General features: G+C 41.4%; 1 protein-coding gene across 13 annotated transcripts; it reads right to left on the reverse strand.

Annotated features, from left to right (window-relative positions):
• Positions 1-1,690: 1,690 nt before the first annotated feature.
• Positions 1,691-22,541, reverse strand: KLHL8 (kelch like family member 8). Of its 13 annotated transcripts, none has more exons than XR_014501826.1 (10): positions 22,307-22,541; positions 16,203-16,522; positions 12,666-13,214; positions 11,786-11,972; positions 10,423-10,566; positions 9,639-9,750; positions 8,302-8,470; positions 7,050-7,205; positions 6,388-6,589; positions 1,691-5,273 (listed from the first exon to the last, which is right to left on the reverse strand). XR_014501826.1 is itself a non-coding variant. In XM_083398415.1 (10 exons), exons 2-10 carry the CDS (start codon positions 16,404-16,406, stop codon positions 5,150-5,152), a joined length of 1,851 nt encoding a protein of 616 aa, XP_083254541.1. In that variant the 5' UTR covers positions 16,407-16,467; positions 22,392-22,538; the 3' UTR covers positions 1,691-5,149. The 13 variants fall into 13 exon arrangements, 11 of the variants coding, with proteins under 11 accessions (XP_083254541.1, XP_083254538.1, XP_083254534.1 ...); XR_014501827.1 differs by having other exon boundaries at positions 22,429-22,481; XM_083398415.1 differs by having other exon boundaries at positions 7,046-7,205; positions 16,203-16,467; positions 22,392-22,538.
• Positions 22,542-22,672: the final 131 nt, after the last annotated feature.

Consider the following 22,672-nt stretch of genomic DNA (forward strand, 5'->3'; position numbering starts at 1 on the left):
CAAGCCTCCAGAAGCTCATGCCCTAATAAATCCATTAGTCTCTAAAGGTGGCAGAGGACTCTTTAATTAAGGCTGAGATAATGGACAGCCTGCAGCAAGTTCTCAAGTTGGGTGAAGCCAGGATTTTCAAACCAGCCTCCCACATTACAAGTCCCTGATGATTCAGAGCAAATTTCCATAAGCTATGCTGCTGGTCTCCTTTGAGGAGGACAGGAAGTTACGGGCCTTTCCCTCCCTCTACTGGGGAAAAATGCACAGTGCAGCTTCTTAGACATGAATTGTTCAAATGGTCTGAGATGAACAGGGGGTACCAGCCCTCTAGCTGCCATCAGGCCCAGTCAGCATGCTCACTGGTCATGAAATAATGAGAGCTGCAGTGCAGTAATCGGAAGACCACAGGTTCCCCATCTCTGGTCCAAATGACTATATAATGCAGACATGCCACTGTCATCTATTACTGCCTTGTCATCACTCTACGGGAAACAGAGAGGCGCAGGGTGTCTCCTCCCCTTGAAATTTTCTCTTCCCGCTGCTCATTACAAGAACTCCAACAAGTGCTTTTCTTCTAGAAAAATAGGTGCTGGTACTCACCATGAGCGCAGGTGGCGCTGTGGGTTAAACCACAGAGCCTAGGACTTGCCGATCAGAAGGTTGGTGGTTCGAATCCCCGCGACGGGGTGAGCTCCTGTTGCTCGGTCCCTGCTCCTGCCAACCTAGCAGTTTGAAAGCACATCAAAGTGCAAGTAGACAAATAGGTACTGCTCTGGCGGGAAGGTAAATGGCATTTCCGTATGCTGCTCTGGTTCGCCAGAAGTGGCTTAGTCATGCTGGCCACATGACCCGGAAGCTGTACACCGGCTCCCTCGGCCAATAAAGCGAGATGAGCGCCACAACCCCAGAGTCGGCCACGACTGGACCTAATGGTCAGGGGTACCTTTACCTTTACTCACCATGAAGCTGTTACAGTAAGTGCCACAATTTTTAACAACAACAAAAGAGGTGCTGGTACTGCGTACCATTGAGTACCCCCTGAAGAAAAAGAAGCACTGTCCATAATTAAGAAATCATGCCCAAGTTATCTATTTTCTCCTCCCTCCTGATCACTTTCCCTTCTATGTCATGTCTTTTGGATTATGTAAAGGCAGGGATCAGGTCATCAACACTTCTAACCCACTCTGGGAGTCATAACTGCTCCCGCACAGCAAGCTATAAGTTTGTGACTTAGTGACACGAGATGCAGCAGGCAGAAGGAACAAACCCATAGCAGAAACACGTTGCATTTAAAAAAGTATTTGGCGCTAGGAATTATGATTGCAACCTCCTCTCTGCTTCATGTTTCTAGAGATTTCTATGATGAGCTGTTGGATGGCGCTGCCAGAGCTATCCTTGGACTGCATAGCAAGACACCAGCAGGTTACAAAATATGCATCTAAACAAAGGACTCTGACCACAGGTAGTCCTATCAGCAGAACTCTGTCAAGAAATAAAATTTAATATCATAAGGTAGATGGTTCATCAACCCTAACCCTCAGAAGAGCAATAGTTTCTGATAATTTACTGTGCAGTTTATTCAGATAACATCTGTATCTCTTAAGTGTCAGTGATAAGGCTTCCAGGGGACCTAGGATATATCCGCTATCTGCCTTTCAGCACTGAAATTCCACCCAAAAGAGAAATAAATGCACAAGCCAACAAATAAATGTATTTTATTACAATATTGCCAATTTCCACACAACATACCACACCACTTCATTCTGCATTTTGTCCACTGGATACCACAGACTAATACAAACCAGGTTTTAGAAGTGGCAGTGCAATAGTAAAGTGATAGAACTACATACAGAGAATCATTAAATAACTGTTTCTCCAAGAAACACAGTGTTGTTATGCCCATATTGTGCCTCAAAGTCAATCCCACCCACCATAAAATGTTTAGGTATAAAGCTTTAGCCATATACATTTTGCCCAAATTTTCCCTTGTGAGATGGGAAGTTACAATTTCATATGGAGTTGTGTTGAGGCAGCTCCCAAATCACATACCCGACATCAAAACGCCCAATTTCCTTTTTTATAAAAGGATGCGGCACTCTGTTCCTTGCCTCATGAGCTTTTGCCACAACAGAGGAAAGCTGCCCCAAGATGCTTGCTCTTAAAATACAGCTATACACTGTCTCACATGCAGAGCTCCATAGGCTGAGTGCTAAGTAATCAGAACAAAAGAAATTCAGTGCAGTTCTGACAAAGAATTGGGGTGGGGTGGGGATAAAAATTAGACCCACTACATCAAATCAGGTAAATTAATTTTTAAAAGGAAAAGACTGCAAATTAAGTAAACCTTCAACAGATGTACACACAAGTCTAATTCCATCTTTCCTTCGGGCTTCCCAATAGAAATATTTAGCATGATTTAACAACTGTACTCTTCCCTCTAAGTTAACAACAGAAGACGACACACTTAAACCACTAGCGAAAGGCTTGATCCATTCCAAAACACTAGCTCTCCCACCAGGAAGGGGAGGGGGGTATGGAAATGAACCAGCATAGGTTAAGACTACAAACTTTTCCTTATGGACTGCTGCTTCTTCAAGGAGCTCACACAGTGAGATGCTGGGTGCCAACCTATTTCCACAACTTCATACCATATTAAAACCTGGATCTCTGCAGATATTCACCCAGGGACAAAGTCACCATCTGACAGGGATTCCACAAAGGTTCCTCCATCCTGCGGTGGCATTGCAGTATCGGGCCCCAAGTGAGATAACTTCTTTGGGAAATGACTTGCAATGATTGTTTTGAATATAAAGTGAGCATACATGCACACGCGGCACATACGTAAGAAAAACAAAACTAAAAAGCCTATCCCTTTCATTATCATTAAGGCAAATTAATTTCCTGGCTTTGCAAACTAACCAGAAAAGTCCATTCAAGGTGAGCAGCACAAGATGACCAGCTTCTAAACGATTTGCTGAACGATTGTCCCAAAAGTCACATGAGAAATCTGAAAATGGAATGGTCCAGGGTTCAGATGCGAGGTTGGAAACTGAAGTAAAAGCCAGTAACCTCAAGGAAAACAGAGAAAGGTGATTCATAAGCAGCAGGAGAGTGGACACAAAAATCCCTCTAGCTCAGTGGTTTCCAACCAGGGGTGCCTTGAATGATGGTCAGGGGTGCCGTGGGCAAAAGTGGCCTCTGTCTCTCTTTCCTTCCCTCTGATGCCCTCTCACATCTCTGCCTCCCAAAGGTTTGTGTGGCTGTTTGTTGCAGCAGCCCTGGCTACAAGCTCCCCAGGCAAATGGTGCCTCTGGGGCTGGCCATGGCGTGATGGTTGCCAGGAGCTGAGGTGGCCTTGGAGTAAGCAAGCAAATGGGCAAGTGAGCTCAGCTAGCTAGTCCGCCAGCCCTTGCTGTTGCAAACAGACAAACAAGTTGGAAGCCAGGCAGGCAGCCAGGCATTGCGCTGGCCTTTCTTGCACTTACTGTGTGCAAGGCCTGCCTGGGAGCTGAGTGCCCAGTGCTGAAGGTGAGTCTTTTCCACCATGCAGGCCCAGCAGCACCCACTGCTGTCATTGCTGCCTCCCAAAGTAAGGTGCTGGTCTCACGTTCACCTTTGGCCAGTTTCCACTGGGCCACTAAGCCTGGGGGCACCCTCTTCCTGTGGGGCAGTGTGAGGAGGCACCTCTCTTTGGGGCAGGGGGAGAGCTCAGAGACTAGGGGCAGCGGTAGCAGCTTCCCAGAGGACTCCCAAGGAGAGGAGGCTGAGAGAACACGCCACAAGGGAGGGCATTTGAAAAAAGGGTGAGAGGCTGCCAGCTCTGCAGGCAAAGGGTGACATAACTGGACTCCTGAGCCCTACAGGGATGCCACAGAAAGAATGTAGTTGGCCTAGGGAGCTGTGGATTCAAAAAGGTTGAAAACCTCTGCTCTAGCTCTTAGGATGAAATGAAGATGGTTCATAAGCAATATACTTCACCCTGTTACAACATCATCAGCAACCACTATTTTTTCATAATCCTTGATCCAGACAGTTCATGATCCTTGTTTCTACTGTACAATTTTCAACAAGGAAGCAGAATGTAGTTGTTCTGTTACAAACTGATTCATCTGTGTTGCCTGAGCAAACAAAACTGGCATCAAATGCAGTTTCTGAAAACCAAGATATCAGACCACCAGAATCTCTCAAGTGTTGTTCAAGTCAATTTCCTAATTAACGCTTTTCAGGACTCTGGAGTTTTCCGGGCTTTTATGGGTCTGCATAGTGTTACAACTGTAGAACACATTTACACATAAAGTCAAGAGTTTTTAAACAGAATGTATACAAGACTTAAAGGATTCTCCAGATAACTGTGATAATTGTAAGTGTACCAACTTTTGAGGACAAATCCCAGTCATTTGAAATATACAGACGAAAGGTTCTCCAACATCTTTGGCAGTTATAAGATGCTTAAAATGATGTCCCCACATCTCTGTTACTATGAAAACACTGGGGGATGTGTTCTAAGCCAGACCAACCTGTTGCCTTCCAGATGTTGGACCCAGACACCCATTGGCATCAGCAGAATGGACAATGATCAGGAATGATGAGAGTTGTAGCCAAACATCTGGAAAGGCACAGGTTCCTCACCCCTGTACTAAACAACTGGTGAGGCCATATTTGCGAACTTAGTGCTACATGCATGAACTAGAATGAGCCCTGGGCAATGCCGTGGATGCCCTCTCTTCCCTTGTGGCCAGAAGAACATTCCTTGCATCTCAACTGGTCCTGTTTTCCAAAGCACTGGTTTATCACAAACTCTGGTGAATTTCAAGATAAGCCAGATTCAAGGTATGCATTATGAAGGTGGGTTGTTTATCCAGGATTTGAGAGAAATCAGGATCCCTGGTCCAGATGAGAAGAAAGGCTGAGATTCAGGGAAAGTGAAGCTAAACATTGCCCAAGACAAAGGAGAGACGAAGGAAAAGAAGGCCAAGGATGCACTGAACTTGATTCAGCTCATGCATGTAATGCTAAACCATGGTTTGCTACCAGGTATGAACAAGTTCTATAAATAAAAAAAGCTTTTGAGTATCTACACATACTGCTTTTGAAAAAAATCAAAATGTCTTTGCACAAAAGTTGTAAAGTACTGTGGCATTTCACAAAGTCTTCGATTTTACATGCAATCCACCACATTGCTGGATCCTTGACCCACGTCGCGGATCTGGCTGCCAAGGCAGGCACACACGGCTACACCAGCCCCAGCTCTGCAGTGAGACACGGAACCAACAAGCTCCCACCTAAGAAAGAATGAAAGAGGAAAAATTGAATACAAGGGGAGCTGGCAATGCAACTGTCCTTGGCACATCAAATATCTTAAAGTGAAAAAAGCTTAGCTACATCTTTCCTACACAGCTTAGCGTGACAAAAGCTCTTATACAGTGCTAATTTTGAAAATTGCTTCTATTTTATTTTTGTAACTATTTGTGGGTTCTACCACCACCCATGAAGGAAACCTTGCTGAAGAACTAAATGCTGGTCCATTTGCATTTAAATAGCAAGACTAGGCAGAGGAGAGGGATTAGCTTCCCATGCACAAAGACAGTAATAGTTCAAGGCCAAATATAATTTTAAAACAATATTTTTATAATTGCTTCTATCTGTCTAAGAACAATGAATGAGTTCTGGTGTACTTTTTTCCTACCATCTCTACTTTGTCAAAATTCCTGCTTTTCGGCTTCCTAGACTCATCCATTACAACAGGTCTGTCCAAAAAACTACAACCCTTTTCACTTGTACATTTGCCAATCCCCTAGAATGAATACCAAGTCTAATAACTGCTTGGTGGCAGCTGCAATAGAGAAAGTGAGACTTTAACATCAACTACACAGATTTTTCCTACTTTTCATAGAATCACGGAATCGTAGCATTGGAAGGGACATCTAGTCCAACCCACTGCCATGAAGGAAACTGAACTAAAGCATCCATGACAGATGGTCATCCAAGCTTAAAAATCTCCAAGGAAGGAGAGTCCACCACCTCTTGTGGGATTTTTTCCCTGCTGAACAGCTCTTACTGTCAGAAGGTTTGTCCTGATGTTAGGTTGGAATCTCCTTTCTTGTACAGTGGTACCTCGGGTTAAGTACTTAATTCGTTCCGGAGGTCCGTTCTTAACTTGAAACTGTTCTTAACCTGAGGTACCACTTTAGCTAATGGGGCCTCCTGCTGCTGCCGCTGTGCAATTTCTGTTCTCATCCTGAAGCAAAGTTCTTAACCCGAGGTACTATTTCTGGGTTAGCGGAGTCTGTAACCTGAAGCGTATGTAACCTGAGGTACCACTGTAACTTGAATCCATTGGTTCACGTCTCATCCAGCATAAAGACCTAGCTCTGTAAAAGCAAGAATCAAAGTTACCTGTTCACCACAGGATCAAAGGCTTCCACTGTATTCAGGTAAGCATTTCCATTATGCCCTCCAACAGCAAAGATTTTGCCCATTAACGTTGCTATGCCAACTCCACCCCGAGGCGTCGTAAGCTCCGCTACATATTCCCACTTGTTGCTGCGAGGGTCAAATCGTTCAACAGAGCTCAGCGGAGAATTGTCATCAAAGCCACCTGCATCAAGGCATATACATACAAGTGAAGCATGAAATCTTCTCTCAGACTATGCAGTAGTTTTATCGCAAGCTGTTCTGCGGAGCAAAGCTACAGGATGCATAGTGACCCAGTTATTCAAACAGTACCAAAAAATACAATGGATCTGCTATTTGACCTAAAAGCCCACAATTCTTATAAAGCTAAAACCTAGTCCATTGTTAGCATGATCTGTAAGCAAGTGTACCTCAATATTAGTAAGAAGAGGAGCCTGAGGTTTATGCCCAGTAGTGCACTGTTGCCTTGAAAAAAGATAGCTTATTTATCACTTTATCGCAAAATACAGTATTGTCCACAGCCAGCAACGAAAATACTTAAAATCCAGTGTAATCATTTGATGATGTTGTTTCAAACACATACAGCAAAGCTACAAGAAGATGAGTTATGCACATGGATAAACATCTAGGTGCTACTCACCTACCACATATAGGCAGCCATGAAGTTCACTAACCCCATTGCCAGCTCTTCGCTGACCCATTTCTTTCACTTCTATCCATTTATCTAGATGAGGATCATACTTCTCCACGCTGGAGAGAGAAGCGACACCATCATTTCCACCAACAGCATATACATGGTTCTGAAAAGAGGAAAGATCAAATGAAGATCAAATGAAATGAAATTTTCAATTTCATTGTTCTGCAAGGGACAATGACAATAAAGATATCGTATATATCCGTATATGAATGTTCTATCCAACAGCCAGGCCCAAGGGTGAATTAGGTGCGTTACTGCAGCAAAAATTAAGATGTGTCCCTTCTGCTCTCACAATGTATAAAGAAACAGTTGTCAACCAGCTTGCTAGGCAGCAGCAGTCTATCCCCAAGGATAAAATTTTGAGCACCATATAATCATTGCCAACACAACAGCAAGCTTTCGATCCAATTTACTAGATGAGTTTTCAGGTTTCAACATTATCGTCTGTGGATATTACTTATTTTATACTTGCCAAAGTTATACTGTACTTATATGAATCCACATTCATTATTTAATTCTATTTAGTAAATATAGTCTTTTTATCAATTACTCCTCCAAAAAACCCGAAAAATCCTCTGGGCAACATGCAAAAACAATAAAATGAATTAAAACAGCAAGATCCACATTAACAACATTCTATATAACAAGACTTAGCACAAAAAAAAACCCTGCAATCAGGTAAATACTGCAATGAACAACACTTAATAACAAGACTTTGGTTGTAAGTTGCTATGGGTTGCCTTCGGCAAGATAAGCAACTAAAAAATCTAATTAATAATAATATATATTAAAAAAAAGTGACAAAGTTCCACAGAGTTAAATAACTATTTTAAGACACAGAATAATAACAGAAATTAAAAATAGTTTATTGTTTTTTATGACACCAAGCAAAGACTTTCCACTTTCACTGAAGAGTTCTATTTTAACTCTGCAATGTCTTCAGTTCTGTTTTTAATTAAATTATATTCCTTCCATATTTCATTTCCCACCTTTTATTCAATCTTTGATTTCATTGCCTCTTATCACGACTTCAAGAGTGGCACCTTAAACCAATGTAGTGAAGAACAGTCAAGAAAGTTTGACCTCCACATAACCTTAAAGTATTTTAATACACTTGCAATACACTTGCAAGGCAGAGCTATACGACATTTCTGTGCCGATGCCCTTTGAATGCCAATAAAAAACCCAGAGTTGCTTACCACAAGAGCCACAGAGCCAACACCTCCCCGGGGCGTATTCATAGGTGCTACAGCACTCCACTGATCAGATTCAATGTCGTATCTCTCCACATCGCTGAAGCAAGTGTTATCATCCAGTCCCCCAATAGCATAAATGGGGCCTCCAAGAGAAGCCAGGGCAATCCCTCTCCTAATAAAACAACACAATTAGTTATCAGACTACATAATCTTAAAACAAACTGTTACATAATCTTAAAACAAACAAACTTAAAACAAAAGTGAGTTACAAACTGGCAAAGTGAGTTACTAGGTATCATTAGCTCTACCTCACTTTGGCAACTTTTCAAGAATACCAAGGTTAATAAAACCCCAAGTGTAAACCACAAATGGAAGCTTCTTTCCCAGCTGAAGTATACTTAATCAAAGAGACCTTTAAAATGTTTCTTCAAGATATTGCAAATGAAAGAATTAAAGAACAGATTTTGGACTCTAGAACATTTGCAGGTTTGTAATTCTGTCAATTTTCTTTATTTTTTTCCAACCACACTAATCACCAGATAATAATATTCAACGACAACATGAGGATTTAACAGATCAGTGAACTGCAAGTTTTGACCATGACATAAATTCTTTCTTGCTGTATGCTGGCAAGGGCCATTTTTCTATAAACAAAAGCCTCATTCATGCATTCAATCAACACATGAGGAATGAAGTGCGGCACATGCAGTACCAGCAGCAGCAGCTTCTCTGCCCTTTTCAGCTCTAGCTCTGATTTTCTCACTTCAAGTAGAAAGGTCTGAATGAGTATTATGTGCATGTTGGACGGTCCAATCCACTCAATGTTGGAAGGTCAGGGGTGGAGATGGCATAGATGTCCTCATGCCTCCTCCACACTTTATTCCCCCATGTTTCTTTGAAGGCCTAAATTCAGTTTTAATTTCCCTTCTGATACCCCACGAACACTGTTCATTTTGTCACTATCAGTCTATTCCAAACTCTTAAAAGAATATAAAGAATCCTCTTATATTGGGGATTTCCAACAGCTTCACTAAACACTCTATTTACAATTACCGCAGCTAAAATAATTATGAGACAACTCTGACTCTTTTTCTAATTTATCTTGTTCCTTCCCCACTTCTGTTTTTCACCCTATGTGCTCATCTCATATTTTTTATGTCCGCTGTTCACCTTCTGTGTTGCGTCTTACTTTGGACTGCAGGCGTTGGCAATGACTAGGTACTTGTTCTATGTACAGCCTATCTGATGTATACCTCAATAAATGGTAATGCATTCCACATGAATCTACTTCTTTAACAACAACAACAACAAAATGGAATGTTCATGCCAAGTTTGCATACCTTTTGGTATTCATTGATGCTTTCATCATCCATTTATTTGTGAGAGGATCAAACATTTCCATGCTGCCCAGATGTTCATTTCCATCATGTCCACCCACTGCATAAACTTTACCTGAAACATATAAAATTTTCTGGTCAGACAAACTAGGCTAACTCCTTAAAGTATTACCTGTGGCCATCTAGTATGATATCAAGAAGACAAGATGTGAAACAGCTGCTTCCTAGGTCTTAGTTCACACATAACCACTGTGTCGCACTAGTGAAATTAGATTCACATTTTTTGCCACTCTATTATATATATTCCATTACTGCTATAGCGTAATGTCTACAATAATTTTTTTCTGTAAAGAAATCAGCACCACATTATCTAAAGATCAGGGGAAAATAATAGTCTCAGGGACTTGATGATACTTTATAGTACTAGGATACAAAGGCAGCCTTAAAAGGCAGCAGCTCTAAATCTTTTCTAAGTTAAGATGCAATGCTATTTACTAGTGCAGTAAATAGTTCCTAGTGTTGAATTCAGTGGTAGGTACTGTGGCTAGACTCAAGCTGTGAGTTGTATTTTTAGTACTAGAGAGGACATTTCATTGGGCAGAAACCCAGAACACAAAACCAGTTAACTGCAAAACAGAAACAATTGCATCTTTTTATCGCAAGAAGCCAACTACTATTCTCAGCTATTTTGTATACAAAGGCTGTAATTTTGGTTGATGGAATGGCTGAGTCATTAACTTCAACAAAGTATAAAGCAATTTTAGAGCACAGATTTCTTTTTACCAACCTCCCACAGAGATTACACCCACATGCCTCCTCCTACTGTTCATTTCAGGGCCAAAAAACCAGCTGTTCTTATTTATAGAGTAGCATTCAATGCTGCGAAATGGGTCGCCAGATCCACCACGACCACCAACACAGAAAAGGACACCTAACAGAAAACATACAACAAAAGTCACAAACACCTCATTTCTTAAGAACGTCAGTATTCATCACACAAAATTCACAGGGTGGCAAAGTACAGAATGCTGAACATAGCACACATTAAAAGTCCTCTTAAAACTAAATAGTAGAAACTGGTCTGTTTGGTTGGCTTAGTGTTATTTACTGTTTTCAATGTTCAACACTGACAATTTGTCATTCAACAGTAACAGTTCCACCCTGCTTCAACTTAGGATGAACTGGGTTGAGGCTTCAACACAGACTGAGAGGGAAGTCAGAGCTGGAATAGGCAAGTCACCTAATCAAGGCTTGTGGAAAGATCCACAAAAGTTAATAACCCCTTAAAATGTTTAATAGCCTCCCTATTCACATGCATTTTTGACAGCCCAACATAAAGAGAATCAGCTTGCTTCAACTTGCAGGAGGCTATCTGCCTAAAGCAATTCTAACTCACCATGGACTTCCAGGCAAGTGGCTCCTTAACAAGCCTGATTTTAGTCCATTCACAATCCCAACATCCCTCTCCACTTTAAAGAGATACATGTTTTTGGCCAACACCACCACAGGTAACGTTCAGCACACTGCTTCAAGATTCCTATAGAGCACATCACTTCAGATGACTCAAGTAAGCAACAAAAACTGGGCAAAACCCAGCTCCTTTAACCATGGGAGTTTTTGTTTATCAATTGCAATGGAGGCAGATTGTATGTTATGTTGAAAACATACATATCTGAAGAAGTGTGCATGCACACCAAAGCTCATACCAATAACAAACTTAGTTGGTCTCTAAGTGCTACTGGAAGGATTTTTTTTTTATGTTGAAAACTGTTCTCCATCATTCAAATGCATTAATGTATCCAAGGATTGTACATTGAGACTGTTAGGCTGTAATACATACTGTTCAATACAAGAAATTTAGCTCATCAGTTGAGACAGTATTCCATAGTTTAGCATTCAAATCAGAGATTCATGCCGAGGCAATGCTATACCATTGTGAACCAAACTTTTGTGTAGATACAGATTCACACAAAATGAATTTTAAAAGCTATACTCTAAGGCACTTAAATAAAATGACACAGCTTACTAATGTTATGCTGTGTACAAATTCATTTATGTTGTCTTTTACTATTCTAGCATGAGTACTTACACCTCTACAGAATAGACCTTTTGTGAGTTTCTAAAACACTGGTGCCTCAGAAACTAGTTACCTGCTGTGCGTTTCCTTGGTGTTGTCCGTACAGAATACTCAAAATCTGGCACGGTATGACTACTTAAGTGAAGGTGGTAGTTCCTTGCTTCATCCAGCAAGTCCCGACATTTTAGGTTCTGCTTGACAATTTCTTCTTTTGCCACTACTCCCATGAGAAAACAAATGGGTAACAGTGGTAGGCGCACCTAGGAGAATGGAGATTATGGGTGGTCAGCTGAACCAATAGTAACAGTTCTCAGCAATTACTAGGCAAGCCTCCAGAGACATCATGGAGAACATCATGATCCTCTATTTGCCTTGTTCAGTGTGGTCATTCTGCATCTGTATGGCCTACAACTGAAGCCAGTATGTATGTCCTATGTCTTCACTAGGGAGAGAGAGATCCAGAAGATGAAAAAACAAGATTCCATTTAGTTGTAACAACAGTGACATTCCTCCTTGTGTTATAGCTGCTGTGAACCCTGACACATCCTACTTACACACACATTGTGATTACTTGCTGCCTGCACTTTTGAACTATGACTGACATGCATAAAATATTTAATCTCTCCACAAATCAACGCTGCTCATGCATTCAGCTGCAAGTCATCAAATAATGTGTGGTGACAAGATGCAAATGTGTGTGACCTGGCTCTTAGACAGAAAGTAACCAAATTTGCTTTTGAGAAACCCACAGTTTTCAGGGATTTAACAGAAGTGACCCCAACTTCAATTTGTCACAAAGAATGCGTAAGAGAAAAATTGTCTTAAGTCTGAGAACCAAGAAGTGATCCAGTTCCAATGTGGAGAACCAGTATAATCACCCCACAGATCACCCCACCTCTGCATATTATGAGACACCAATAGATTTAGTTACTCCATTCTCATCTGGTCCTTACCTGAGCAACTATTTCATCTAACCATGTAGCATGATGCTGTGGATTGGCCAGAAGCCACTTAATAGCAGCACCATAAACCTGCTTTTCACTTTCAATGCTCAGGTCACTGGAAGACAACAGTTTATGAAGGTGCTGAGGTGACACACTCACAAAATCTTCACATTCCACCACTTCAGCAAAATGTTCACATGCATAGCGATCGGCCATATCCATCAAGTCAATACGATTGTGGCTCTCCGCAAAGGATCTCACTGCCAGGCAATTTGAAGGATGGAAGTGTAGCTTCATGTATTCACAGCAAGCTTTGGCCACTACCTCTACCTGAAGAATGCAGGCCGCATATAAGAGAGGCTGGACATTGTCTACCGTCAGAGTCAGTCGAGATGAATAGACAAATTTGACCAAATCTTCTATGGCATCACCATCAAAGTCTTTGATCTCGATCAATGTCTGTTTAGCTTCTGCCATTTCAGAAAGGAACATGGCTCGGAAGTATGGAATAACACAAGCCAGGACAAGCTTGTGACAGGAGATCAACTTCGAACCCACCTGTGGGATAACATACATTTATATTAATAGAGTTAATTGTTTTACCTTAATAAAAAGAAGCTGTGGTCTTGAATTCTAAAGATGTAGTAAGGGATTTTAAAAATTATTAGCATTAATCAAATCCAGAAATGCAAAGGGGTATTGACCTCAGAACTATCAAGAAAATTGAATAAACAGAAAATTGACTAACAACACTACTCAGATCAATTACAATTTTCTGTATAGATTAGTATACATGTGTGGTACTGTTGTAAGAGTCATAACATTTTATTGAAAAGTCTCCATCAAGTATTTATATAAATTTGAAAGATAAATTATATTGATCACAGTATCACAACCTTATTTGTACTGATGAATATTTCAGCAATGAATATGCAGTTCATATTCAGTTGTAAAACCTACTTTTTGCTTTAACTGCAAGAGAAAATCATTTTTCATTAGTCCCACTTTCAACTAGCTTAATGATAAAGTTCCATCCCTGAATTATTTCTAGTAGTTTTATCCAGTCATCTCAATTAGCTGTTCTTTTAATAATCCACAGCCACAGCAATCTAATGCAGCCAAAACACTTTCTTGCCAAGAAATGATGAAAAGCAATTAGCTGTACATGGCTTTAGACAATGTGCTGCCATGAAAAAAGGACAGACATCACTATGCCGGGTCAGTTTTGCTGCATTACAAGGCTAGTGGATCCGTGTGTACAATTTGACCATGGAAAAGGCAATGCAACCACTTTGGTTATCTACCACTAGATTAGTAACAAATGACCAAAATTCATACACAAACCCTAAAGCAGGAGGAAGGGCAGGATATAAATGGAATAAAATAAATGTGCTATTTCAGCCCAGAAATGGAAAAATGGGTTTGCACTGGAGTCGACCCAGCTGAAAATATTTGTGCCTTATATGATTTTAAAGATTAACTATCAATTGATAATAAGGATATGAGTCTAATGAAAGTTTACATTTTATGATCCAGCAGTCTTTAGGTTGCTTATTAAAGAAGCTAGCTTCCCCCACCCAGCTGTTTTTCTTAAATTTGCAGGATGTGTTTTCAGGTACAAAAATCCTCTTGATAATATTTTCTATTAATCAACTTTTTCTCTTCTGAAAAGATTAGTTTCACTGTCAAAAAATGTCAATTTGAGTTGTATGAACAAGCATTCTGGCTTACAAACTCTTATTTAAACAAGTCAGATTCAACTCACAATTCAATGGTAGCTTACTTTGAAACTTACCAGAGTTTGTTTTAACCTAGATTTCTGGTTTATTTGTTTCAAATAATAAGTGACACCTATCACCACATGTAAGTCCCCCTTCCTGTTGTGCAAGAGGAGGGGGGAAGCGTGCAAGCTTGATAACAGCAGCAGTAGTTTTTAGTGTGAAAAGGATAAAAACCGCAATATCTCTTTGCAAAACAAAGGAGAAGGCTTCTGATACAAAAGTCTTACCTGATAAGTTCAAACTTGCACTGAGCTGAGCATGTATAGTGGGTTTTTAAAAAACAGTGGTACCTCAGGTTACAAACACTTCAGGTTACAAACTCCGCTAACCCGGAAGTAGTACCTCGGGTTGAGAACTTTGCCCCTGGATGAGAACGGAAATTGCACAGTGCCAGCACGGCGGCAGCGGGAGGCGCCATTAGCGATAGCGTGCCTCAGGTTAAGAATGGACATCCGGAATGAATTAAGTTCGTAACCCGAGGTACCACTGAACTAGGCAGTCCCTCAAAATTATTTACTTATTTATGAAAAATAATTTATAAACCACTTTGTTTAAAAATCTTTAAGCAACATACAAGAATACAACATAAAAATGGTAAAACTATATCATTAAAAAGAGATACAACATAAAAAGCACTAAAACAGGAATGTGCTACAGGAAATGGGCTCCAAGTCATCTTTTTGCCTAGGACAAACTTTTTAATCATCTGTGGTAACCAGGCAATATATAGCTGTGACCTTGATCTTTAACATTACAAGAGAACTGTGGGATGAACCCTTGGAAGAGTAGCCTCCATGCCACTGTTGCAATTGCCTGTAGGGCACCTAAGAGGACCTTTAAAGAAGAAAAAAAGGACAAAATATGTAATAAACCTAGGCTGCCTGAAACCCATTAACTAAGCAGCTGGGCTCTCAGGGCATTTTTGTGGATACTAGCAGTTGTAACCTGTTATATACTTTCTCAAAGCACTGCAGAAGTTGTATTCCTCTCCTTCCACAGACAAGCAAGAGCCTTGGTGCACTGCCACAGAAATGCAAAACAGTGCTAATGTACTCCCATTCCAATGCACCCATACCCACACTATTATAGGAGAAGGAAGAGGGGAGAGTAGCAACTTAGTCCACCTCAAGATTGTTATCCCCAGTATTAGGGCTTTTCCCACTAGAAGAGAATGGCAACTACTACTTACATGGGAGAAAGTGAAGAGGTGCACTTAGAAACCTGGAAACACCACTGGGATTGGCTAACCCACAGCCTACCCTTGGTGTTCAGCAAGCTTGATAACAGCAGCAGTAGTTTTTAGTGTGAAACATCCTCTTATCTGATTGGACCCACTGAACATCCTCTTATCTGATTGGACCCATCCTCGTAAGGAAGAGAATGTTAAGACCAGGCTTGCATATATGACATATCTAAACAAGATGGCAGCCATGTCACATAAGTTAAGTGGGTTTATATAGGTACTGTGGCCTCTTACAATAATAGGGGGGGGGGGACTTTGAAATTTGAGTTCAAGTCCATAAATTTAGCACAATCACACTCTCCCTACAAGCACCAAATAGTCTGCTGACTTGCAGCATTTTGCGGAAGAGTTTTGGTTAAAGGGAAGGCAACACTGCATGGCACTAACTCCCAAATGTTGTCAACATAAATGATGCAAAGCTAACATATTTTCTAGTGAATTAATACATAAACGCACAAACCATTCTACACTCAAAACCATTCTACACTCATACACACAAAGGAGGAAATATGGAATCAGCACCTTCAGCGTAACATCACAAAGCTCCCCAGCTTCATAGAATCGGAGGAGAGAGCTGTGAAAATCCTTCCAAGCTTCATTTGCTTCGAATACAAATGTTTCTTCTTCACCATCACTGTTCAAAGGTGACCTCTCCTGTGGCTGCTGCCTTCTGCCTTTTACCACATGATGCTTTGCTTGCTCTGGGACCATAGAATCAGAAGCCATTAGCTGTTTTGTCTCCTTCCAGGTTTGTTCTTAGTCTCCATGAAAAAAAGCCACACACATCCTGCCAAGCAAATCAGGAAGAACATCCAGTCTTGAGTAAAACTGCCATTTTCTCACTACAAGAACAAAATGAAAATAGATTAGGCATTTTCCTCCGTCAAGCCCTTGAAACACCATAGGTTGAAGTTCGCTGCCAACTATTATTCTGTCTTTTACAAAGACCAAGGCAATAAAATCAAGAAGGCAACTTCTAAGTCACTATCAGGATGGGAACATGGGCTTGGATCTCAAGTTGCTCATTCATTCACATGTTAGAGCAAATGATTTCTACCAACTTTCCCCCTACATCCATAATCTTCCATGCCTTCCCAAACCTGCAAGAGAGGATTTTCATGGGGCTGCAGAAGTAAAGAAAATGGTGGAAGTGGCAGTCTAGGAACATGGGCTCTATTGATTCATGGAACGAAAGTTAGGATCCAAGCCACTGCTAGTACATTTCCACAATGAGTTAGAACCAAGCAACTGTGAGCAACAGGAGGAAAACAAGCCTAAATTTGCACAATGCTGTAATAGGAAAGGTTGACGGATTTAGTTTCACTTGTATTGAGTTCTTGTATACAGTGCAGAAGATACAAATCTTCTGGAACAATATAGTCTGTAGCATAAAGGTTGGGTGGGCTGCAGGAAGGAGAAATAGTAAAGTTGGGACACCCTCCAACTGCCTTTCTATTCATACAGGGAACCTTTGGGTCAAAGCCAAAGTAACAAACTACAGTTCTAAATATCACAAAATCCTTCTTGGCATAGTTAAGGCTGAAGGAAGTTCTCTCAAAGTATATATAATCTGTTGTTGTTTTTTATTGTTCAAATTGCTTTGCATCTAAGGAAGATTAAATATACCTTCCTGTACACAACTGAACTGTACCACTTGCAGATTAAAGTTTTATTATTCACTCATGGCCTCTTAAATCAGGCCATTATTATTTAAGTTGCACCATTTACACCTGAGATATATAGTACCCACCCACTGTAATGCACCCTGGGACTTCACGGTAAAGGTAGGGAAGAACTCCAAACAGTAATTATTATTAAACTAGTATTATTGTTGTTGTTATTATTCCCATTTACAGTATAGATGGGAAACTGAAATGAAACATGATTTGGCCATGACAGAGATTAAGCTTGAACTCTGTAGTTCAAGTAAAACTCTTCCATTAAATGGTCCTCCTTGGCTTCAAGGTTAAAGTTGGTTAAAGTTCATATGGATCCATGCCATAAGACAGTAATTTCCTGTGTTGTAGGGCATCCTGAACTTCTATAACAAGAAATCTGTAATGTAAATCCCCTTGGTAGTTTGCATCCTCCTACTGATCTTCCCAGCAATGGGTAGCAGCCAGGATGTATTATAGTATGTAATGATCAAGTCATGCAAGACATGGTCAAACTTAAATGGCATGGCAAGTGCTCCATATAAATCAAGTATGCACCTCAGAGGAAAGACCAGAGTCATCTACAACATGGAAGAGTTTTGCAGCAGGAGTTCTTCAGCACAAGCTGTTGAGGAAAGGATTGCCTGAAGGTGAAGTTTAAACACCACTGCTCTAAGTAGATAATGACTAAATTGCAGAGACAACCAGATACACACTCCCTTTGTCAGTCACATTTTCAGATTGTATCCGTCCAAGAGTTCTTAAACAACTCAAATGTGAAATTATTGATCTTCTAACAAAAAGATATAGCTTGTCCTCAAGATAAGCCTCTTTATCAAAGATCTAGAAAATGGCCAAATAGTGCCAAATTTTCTAAATGGGATCCAGGGAGAATAAGGGAAATTATATGTGCACAAATTAAGCTGGCATACAGCATTACTAAGTATAAAATAATCAAGCATACAGAACAGGTTCTGCTGAAAAAGAATCAGCGTGACATATACAGGCGAGTCCTGCCCAGTAGCGGAGGAAGCCAAGGGGCGGGGGAAACTGCCCATAGGGATGGGGTGAACTGCCTGACGGCGCCCTCGGCCACCCTACAGCTGGGGGCGGGGAGGCAGCAGGCCATTTTGTCAACCCCCCCCCCCCCGGGTGGCACCCAGGGCGGACAGCCCCAACTTTGTACACCCCTGGTCCTGTCTCACCAACCTTTTAAAAGCTTTTGACACAGTCCCCCACCAAGACTCATGAACAAAGACAGCAGTAATGAGGTCTTCTTATGGACTGGTAACTTGTTAAAAAACAGGAAGAAGAGGGAAAGGAAGGGACAGTTCTTGCAATGTATGGATGCAAGTTGTAAGCTCCCCATAAGGCTCTGTAATGGGGTCAGTGCTTTTAACTTGTTCATAACTGATCTGGAATAAAATGCAGCATTTCTAGCCACCCCAACCCCTGAGGTCAAGAAGAATAGCCATACTTATTACACACATGTGTCTGCATGTCTGCATGTGTGTGCATAATCAGTTGCATGAGTGGAGAGCACGTGTAGCATGCATGGTGTAGCTAGCTTTGAAAAAACACCTGTGATATGGTTGCAATGCAGCCTCAGGAACTACTTTGGGTTTTCCTGGCTAATCAATTTAAAATCAAAACTGTTTACTCAATTAAACAGTTGGGCTGATCTCATGCCTCAGAACCTATAAATAAAATAAAATTACCCACTTTCCCATAATTTATTTTTTTTTGAAATATTTTATTTTTACTTACATATACAAAGAGCAACAATCAACATTCAACAATCCCTTCTCTGCAGAAGCACCAAATGCCTACTTAATTGCATTACACTTTTTATTCATTTTAGGTATCATTTGAAAAAAATATGATTATATATTTTTGATGGGTGACCTACACATACTTTATTTCCCTTCAAGCAAACAGTGCAATACCTCAAAACCTCTAACATGCACACTTTTTGCGTAGCACCTCACCCACCCTGACATACAAACCAGCAGATTACCTGAAATGAAGTTTCAAAGTTACCAACGTCCTATAACCTAGATACTCTCTGTTCTGAAAGCAGCAGAACACTCAGGGCAACTTTTCAGTGCCAACATGCCACTTCTCATGCAATCTGATCTCTCAACATTATACTAATGACCTTCAACCTCTTGAAATTTCTCCAATATTCTGCAGGACCAAACCGAAACAATGGAGCACTTCAAGCCCCCATTCAACAATGCTGCAATGTTCCATTCACTTCACAAACCAAATGCAAGTCCTTCTTTTTGGCATCTAAAAATGGGCATTTTTTCCATTGCTAAACAAGGAAATGAATTACCAGATACCAACTGTCTGTAGTCTCTTAGTCTGACAGTACTGAATACAAACACTTTAACTAATTCTAGTGAGTACAGTGGCATTTGTTTACCAAGTTCACAGGTATTGTGAGAAAGGTCACATGGATGGCAACTGGGGGTAAATTGACATATACCCAGCGTTATAACAAACGTGGCATAAACATAGCCTTTACTCATTTCAGTGGCAAAAGTTTGTGTGACAAATCGTGCCATTCTACAGCCCCATGTTTTTTAAAGGACGCTTTATCAATATCAGTACTTTTATCTGAGGAACTTTCAGAAAAGTTATTATGTTTAGTAGATGCTTATATAGCTCCAACAACATACAGTACATGGAGCTTCACAGAGTGAAACTTACACCGGCCACAAAAAGCTTATAATCAAAAATTACAATGGTGAGGGGCCCCCCCCCGACATTCACGGTACATGTGATGACTATATGTACAGCCTTAAAAAGGAAACAATGTTATAGACACAGCCTGTCTTTAACATATTTGCTTCATCCCTGATTTATTACATACGTGACCAACTTCAGGGAGGGAGGACAGCAGCATGACAAAATAACAGGGGGGTCCACAGGCCCAGTTACAGCATTAAATCTTTTCTGCCGTTTTTCCTGTCTCTCCTGCTCTGCACTACTGCTGTTTGGTCCTTAGTTCTGCAGACCAAATACTAGAGCAAGGCCACAATACATCAGTGCATGGGAGCAGGAAAGAGACTGGATACACATTTACTGCAGCATAGACAATGTGCAATTGAATGACACACTTTCACACTGTGGACTTCAGGTGCACTTCCCGAAGAGGCTGTACATTATTCAATATATTTATGTCAGGCTTCTACAAGAAGCCTGCACAAGGCAGCTTGCAATTAAAACATTAATTGACAAGACAACTCAGGTACTGGGGTCACCCCCCCCCCAAAAAAAGCTTGGAAGGTCCACTTAAAGGCCATAAGCAGGGGGAGGCCAAGTTGAGTTCTCACAGGAGGAAATTCCACAAGTGAAAAATTGGTGTTCTTGCTTTCCACCAACAGGATCAACCTTACCACGCTTCCAAGGCCAATCTTAAAAGATCTGACCAGTTGAGTCTGGGCAGTCTTTCAAATAAACTGTTCCCAAACCATTCAGGGTTTTAAGAGTTAGTATCAGCACTTTAAAATGAGCATGGAAACAAATGCATAACCTGATGCAAATTGATGCAATATGATCAAACTGCTTTGGACTGAAGTACTGTACACCACACTCAGTTTTCAGTGTTGTATAGAAAACAGAAGTACATTCTCTAAATGAGGAACTAAATGAAGATCTGCTCTCAACATGGAAAACTACATAAAAACATTTCATGGTTATAGTCATAGCCCAGAGCATTGTGATTAATGGCACTGATGTTATGCACCTGGAAATCTGGAAGTCTTGCTTAGGTATGAAAATTGATGCTTAAACTGTAGTATCCACCGCATAAGGGCATTAGACTCAATCTCAGGGCCGGAGCTTTGAGTCCCACATTGGCCAAGATTTCTGCACTGCAGGGGGTTGCACTAAATGACCCCCCAGCTCTACAACTCTATTATTCTATTCAAGTGAAATGTAATGTAATGTAATTGAAGCAGCAATGACAGAAGACAAAAAGCAGCAGGGATTATAATAACACAACAATATGCAAGAGCTTAAATGCCACCAGCTCAACTCTTTCTACATTGTATCCAAAAATAGAGAGAGAGAGAGAGAGAGAGAGAGAGAGAGAGAGACCATCTATGGAATGTGTGATGTTTCTGACCCAAATAACCACTGTATTTTACAGAATTCACTAACCAGGAAGCACACCATCAATCTGTAAAGGAAACAAACCTGAGTAGCACCAGGAAACATTAGCTGAAAGAAAATTAGTAAAATGTTCAAATTATATCTGTCGACAGTGCTGTGTAATTTCCCCTCCTCTTTATATATTTCCTCCATTTATCTTTCATTCTCTAAAATTGAGACTCGTAAATGAGCACTTCACATTTAAACCTAGTTCTTGATTTTTTCATTTCCTTCCCCATCACTTATCTGCTCTGCCCTTCACCAGTTTCACACATTTCTACATTATTCCTTCTGCTCTATTTCACTCGGACGACAAGGGAAAAGAGAACCAGCTTTTATCCTAACAACCAAGAAACACCCCCTCAGCTCAGCAAAAGCAGAATCAATTGCATTCCGCCAACTCCATCATCATCATCATCATCACCAACAGCAGCAGCATCACCTCTCGCACCCAAGGAAAACCACGTGCAAAAAACAACCACCCCCCCAGGTTTAGCACCCTGACGACCCCTTCCTTCCCAAGGAGCGGTGCCCCTGCCTTAAAAACACCCCTCCCTCTTCCCCATCTATAACTTAGACCAGCCCCAAGAACTGCTTTACCCTACCAGGACAAAAACCAGAAACGCATAAATGAATGGTTGCGAGTTGCTGTTAGTTGTTTTTTTAAACGGGGCATTTCTTCTGAGCATGCACAGAGTGCTACTTATGAGCAACCCTCAAATGTACAGGACTGAGGGAGCACGCCGTGCTGTAGCCCACCTTCCACAGCCCCCTTCTGCCTCTCTCCTTCCTCGGCTCCAGCCTCCTTACCACGCAAATTATCTACCTCCCTCCTTGGTGCAGCCAGGGCAGTTGCACCTCAGCAGCCGTTACCTCCGGCGCGCGCGCTCCCTACCTTCCGCGCGCGCAGCCCAAAACATACACAAATACACACACACACTCAGGCATATATGCACGGAGGACGCGGCCAACAGCGCATGCGCCCAGCCCGGATCCGATGGAAACGTATCTGGAGGGAGGGAGAGGGGAGGCGTGTCAAGGAAGCGCAGCGAGCCGGGTGAGAGGAGGAGGAGCGAGGAGATGGGGACCGCGCGCATGCGCTGCAGGGCTCTGGGCTCCAGCCCGAACCTGTGGGCTGCGCGCGCACGCTCTCCTTATGGCCGTTAACGGCTGTTC

The sequence above is a fragment of the Podarcis tiliguerta genome (assembly GCF_965153285.1).
Source record: "Podarcis tiliguerta genome assembly, chromosome: 9".
Taxonomy (NCBI): Eukaryota; Metazoa; Chordata; class Lepidosauria; order Squamata; family Lacertidae; genus Podarcis; species Podarcis tiliguerta.

Coding starts and splice junctions, on each gene's coding strand:
- KLHL8 (XM_083398415.1), bottom strand. CDS start 16,406: ATGGCTTCTGATTCTATGGTCCCAGAGCAAGCAAAGCATCATGTGGTA. Junction 7,206..8,301: donor TTGGCTCTGTGGCTCTTGTG/GTAAGCAACTCT, acceptor TCCTCTTTTCAG/AACCATGTATATGCTGTTGG. Junction 6,590..7,045: donor TGGCTGCCTATATGTGGTAG/GTGAGTAGCACC, acceptor GCCTTGATGCAG/GTGGCTTTGATGACAATTCT.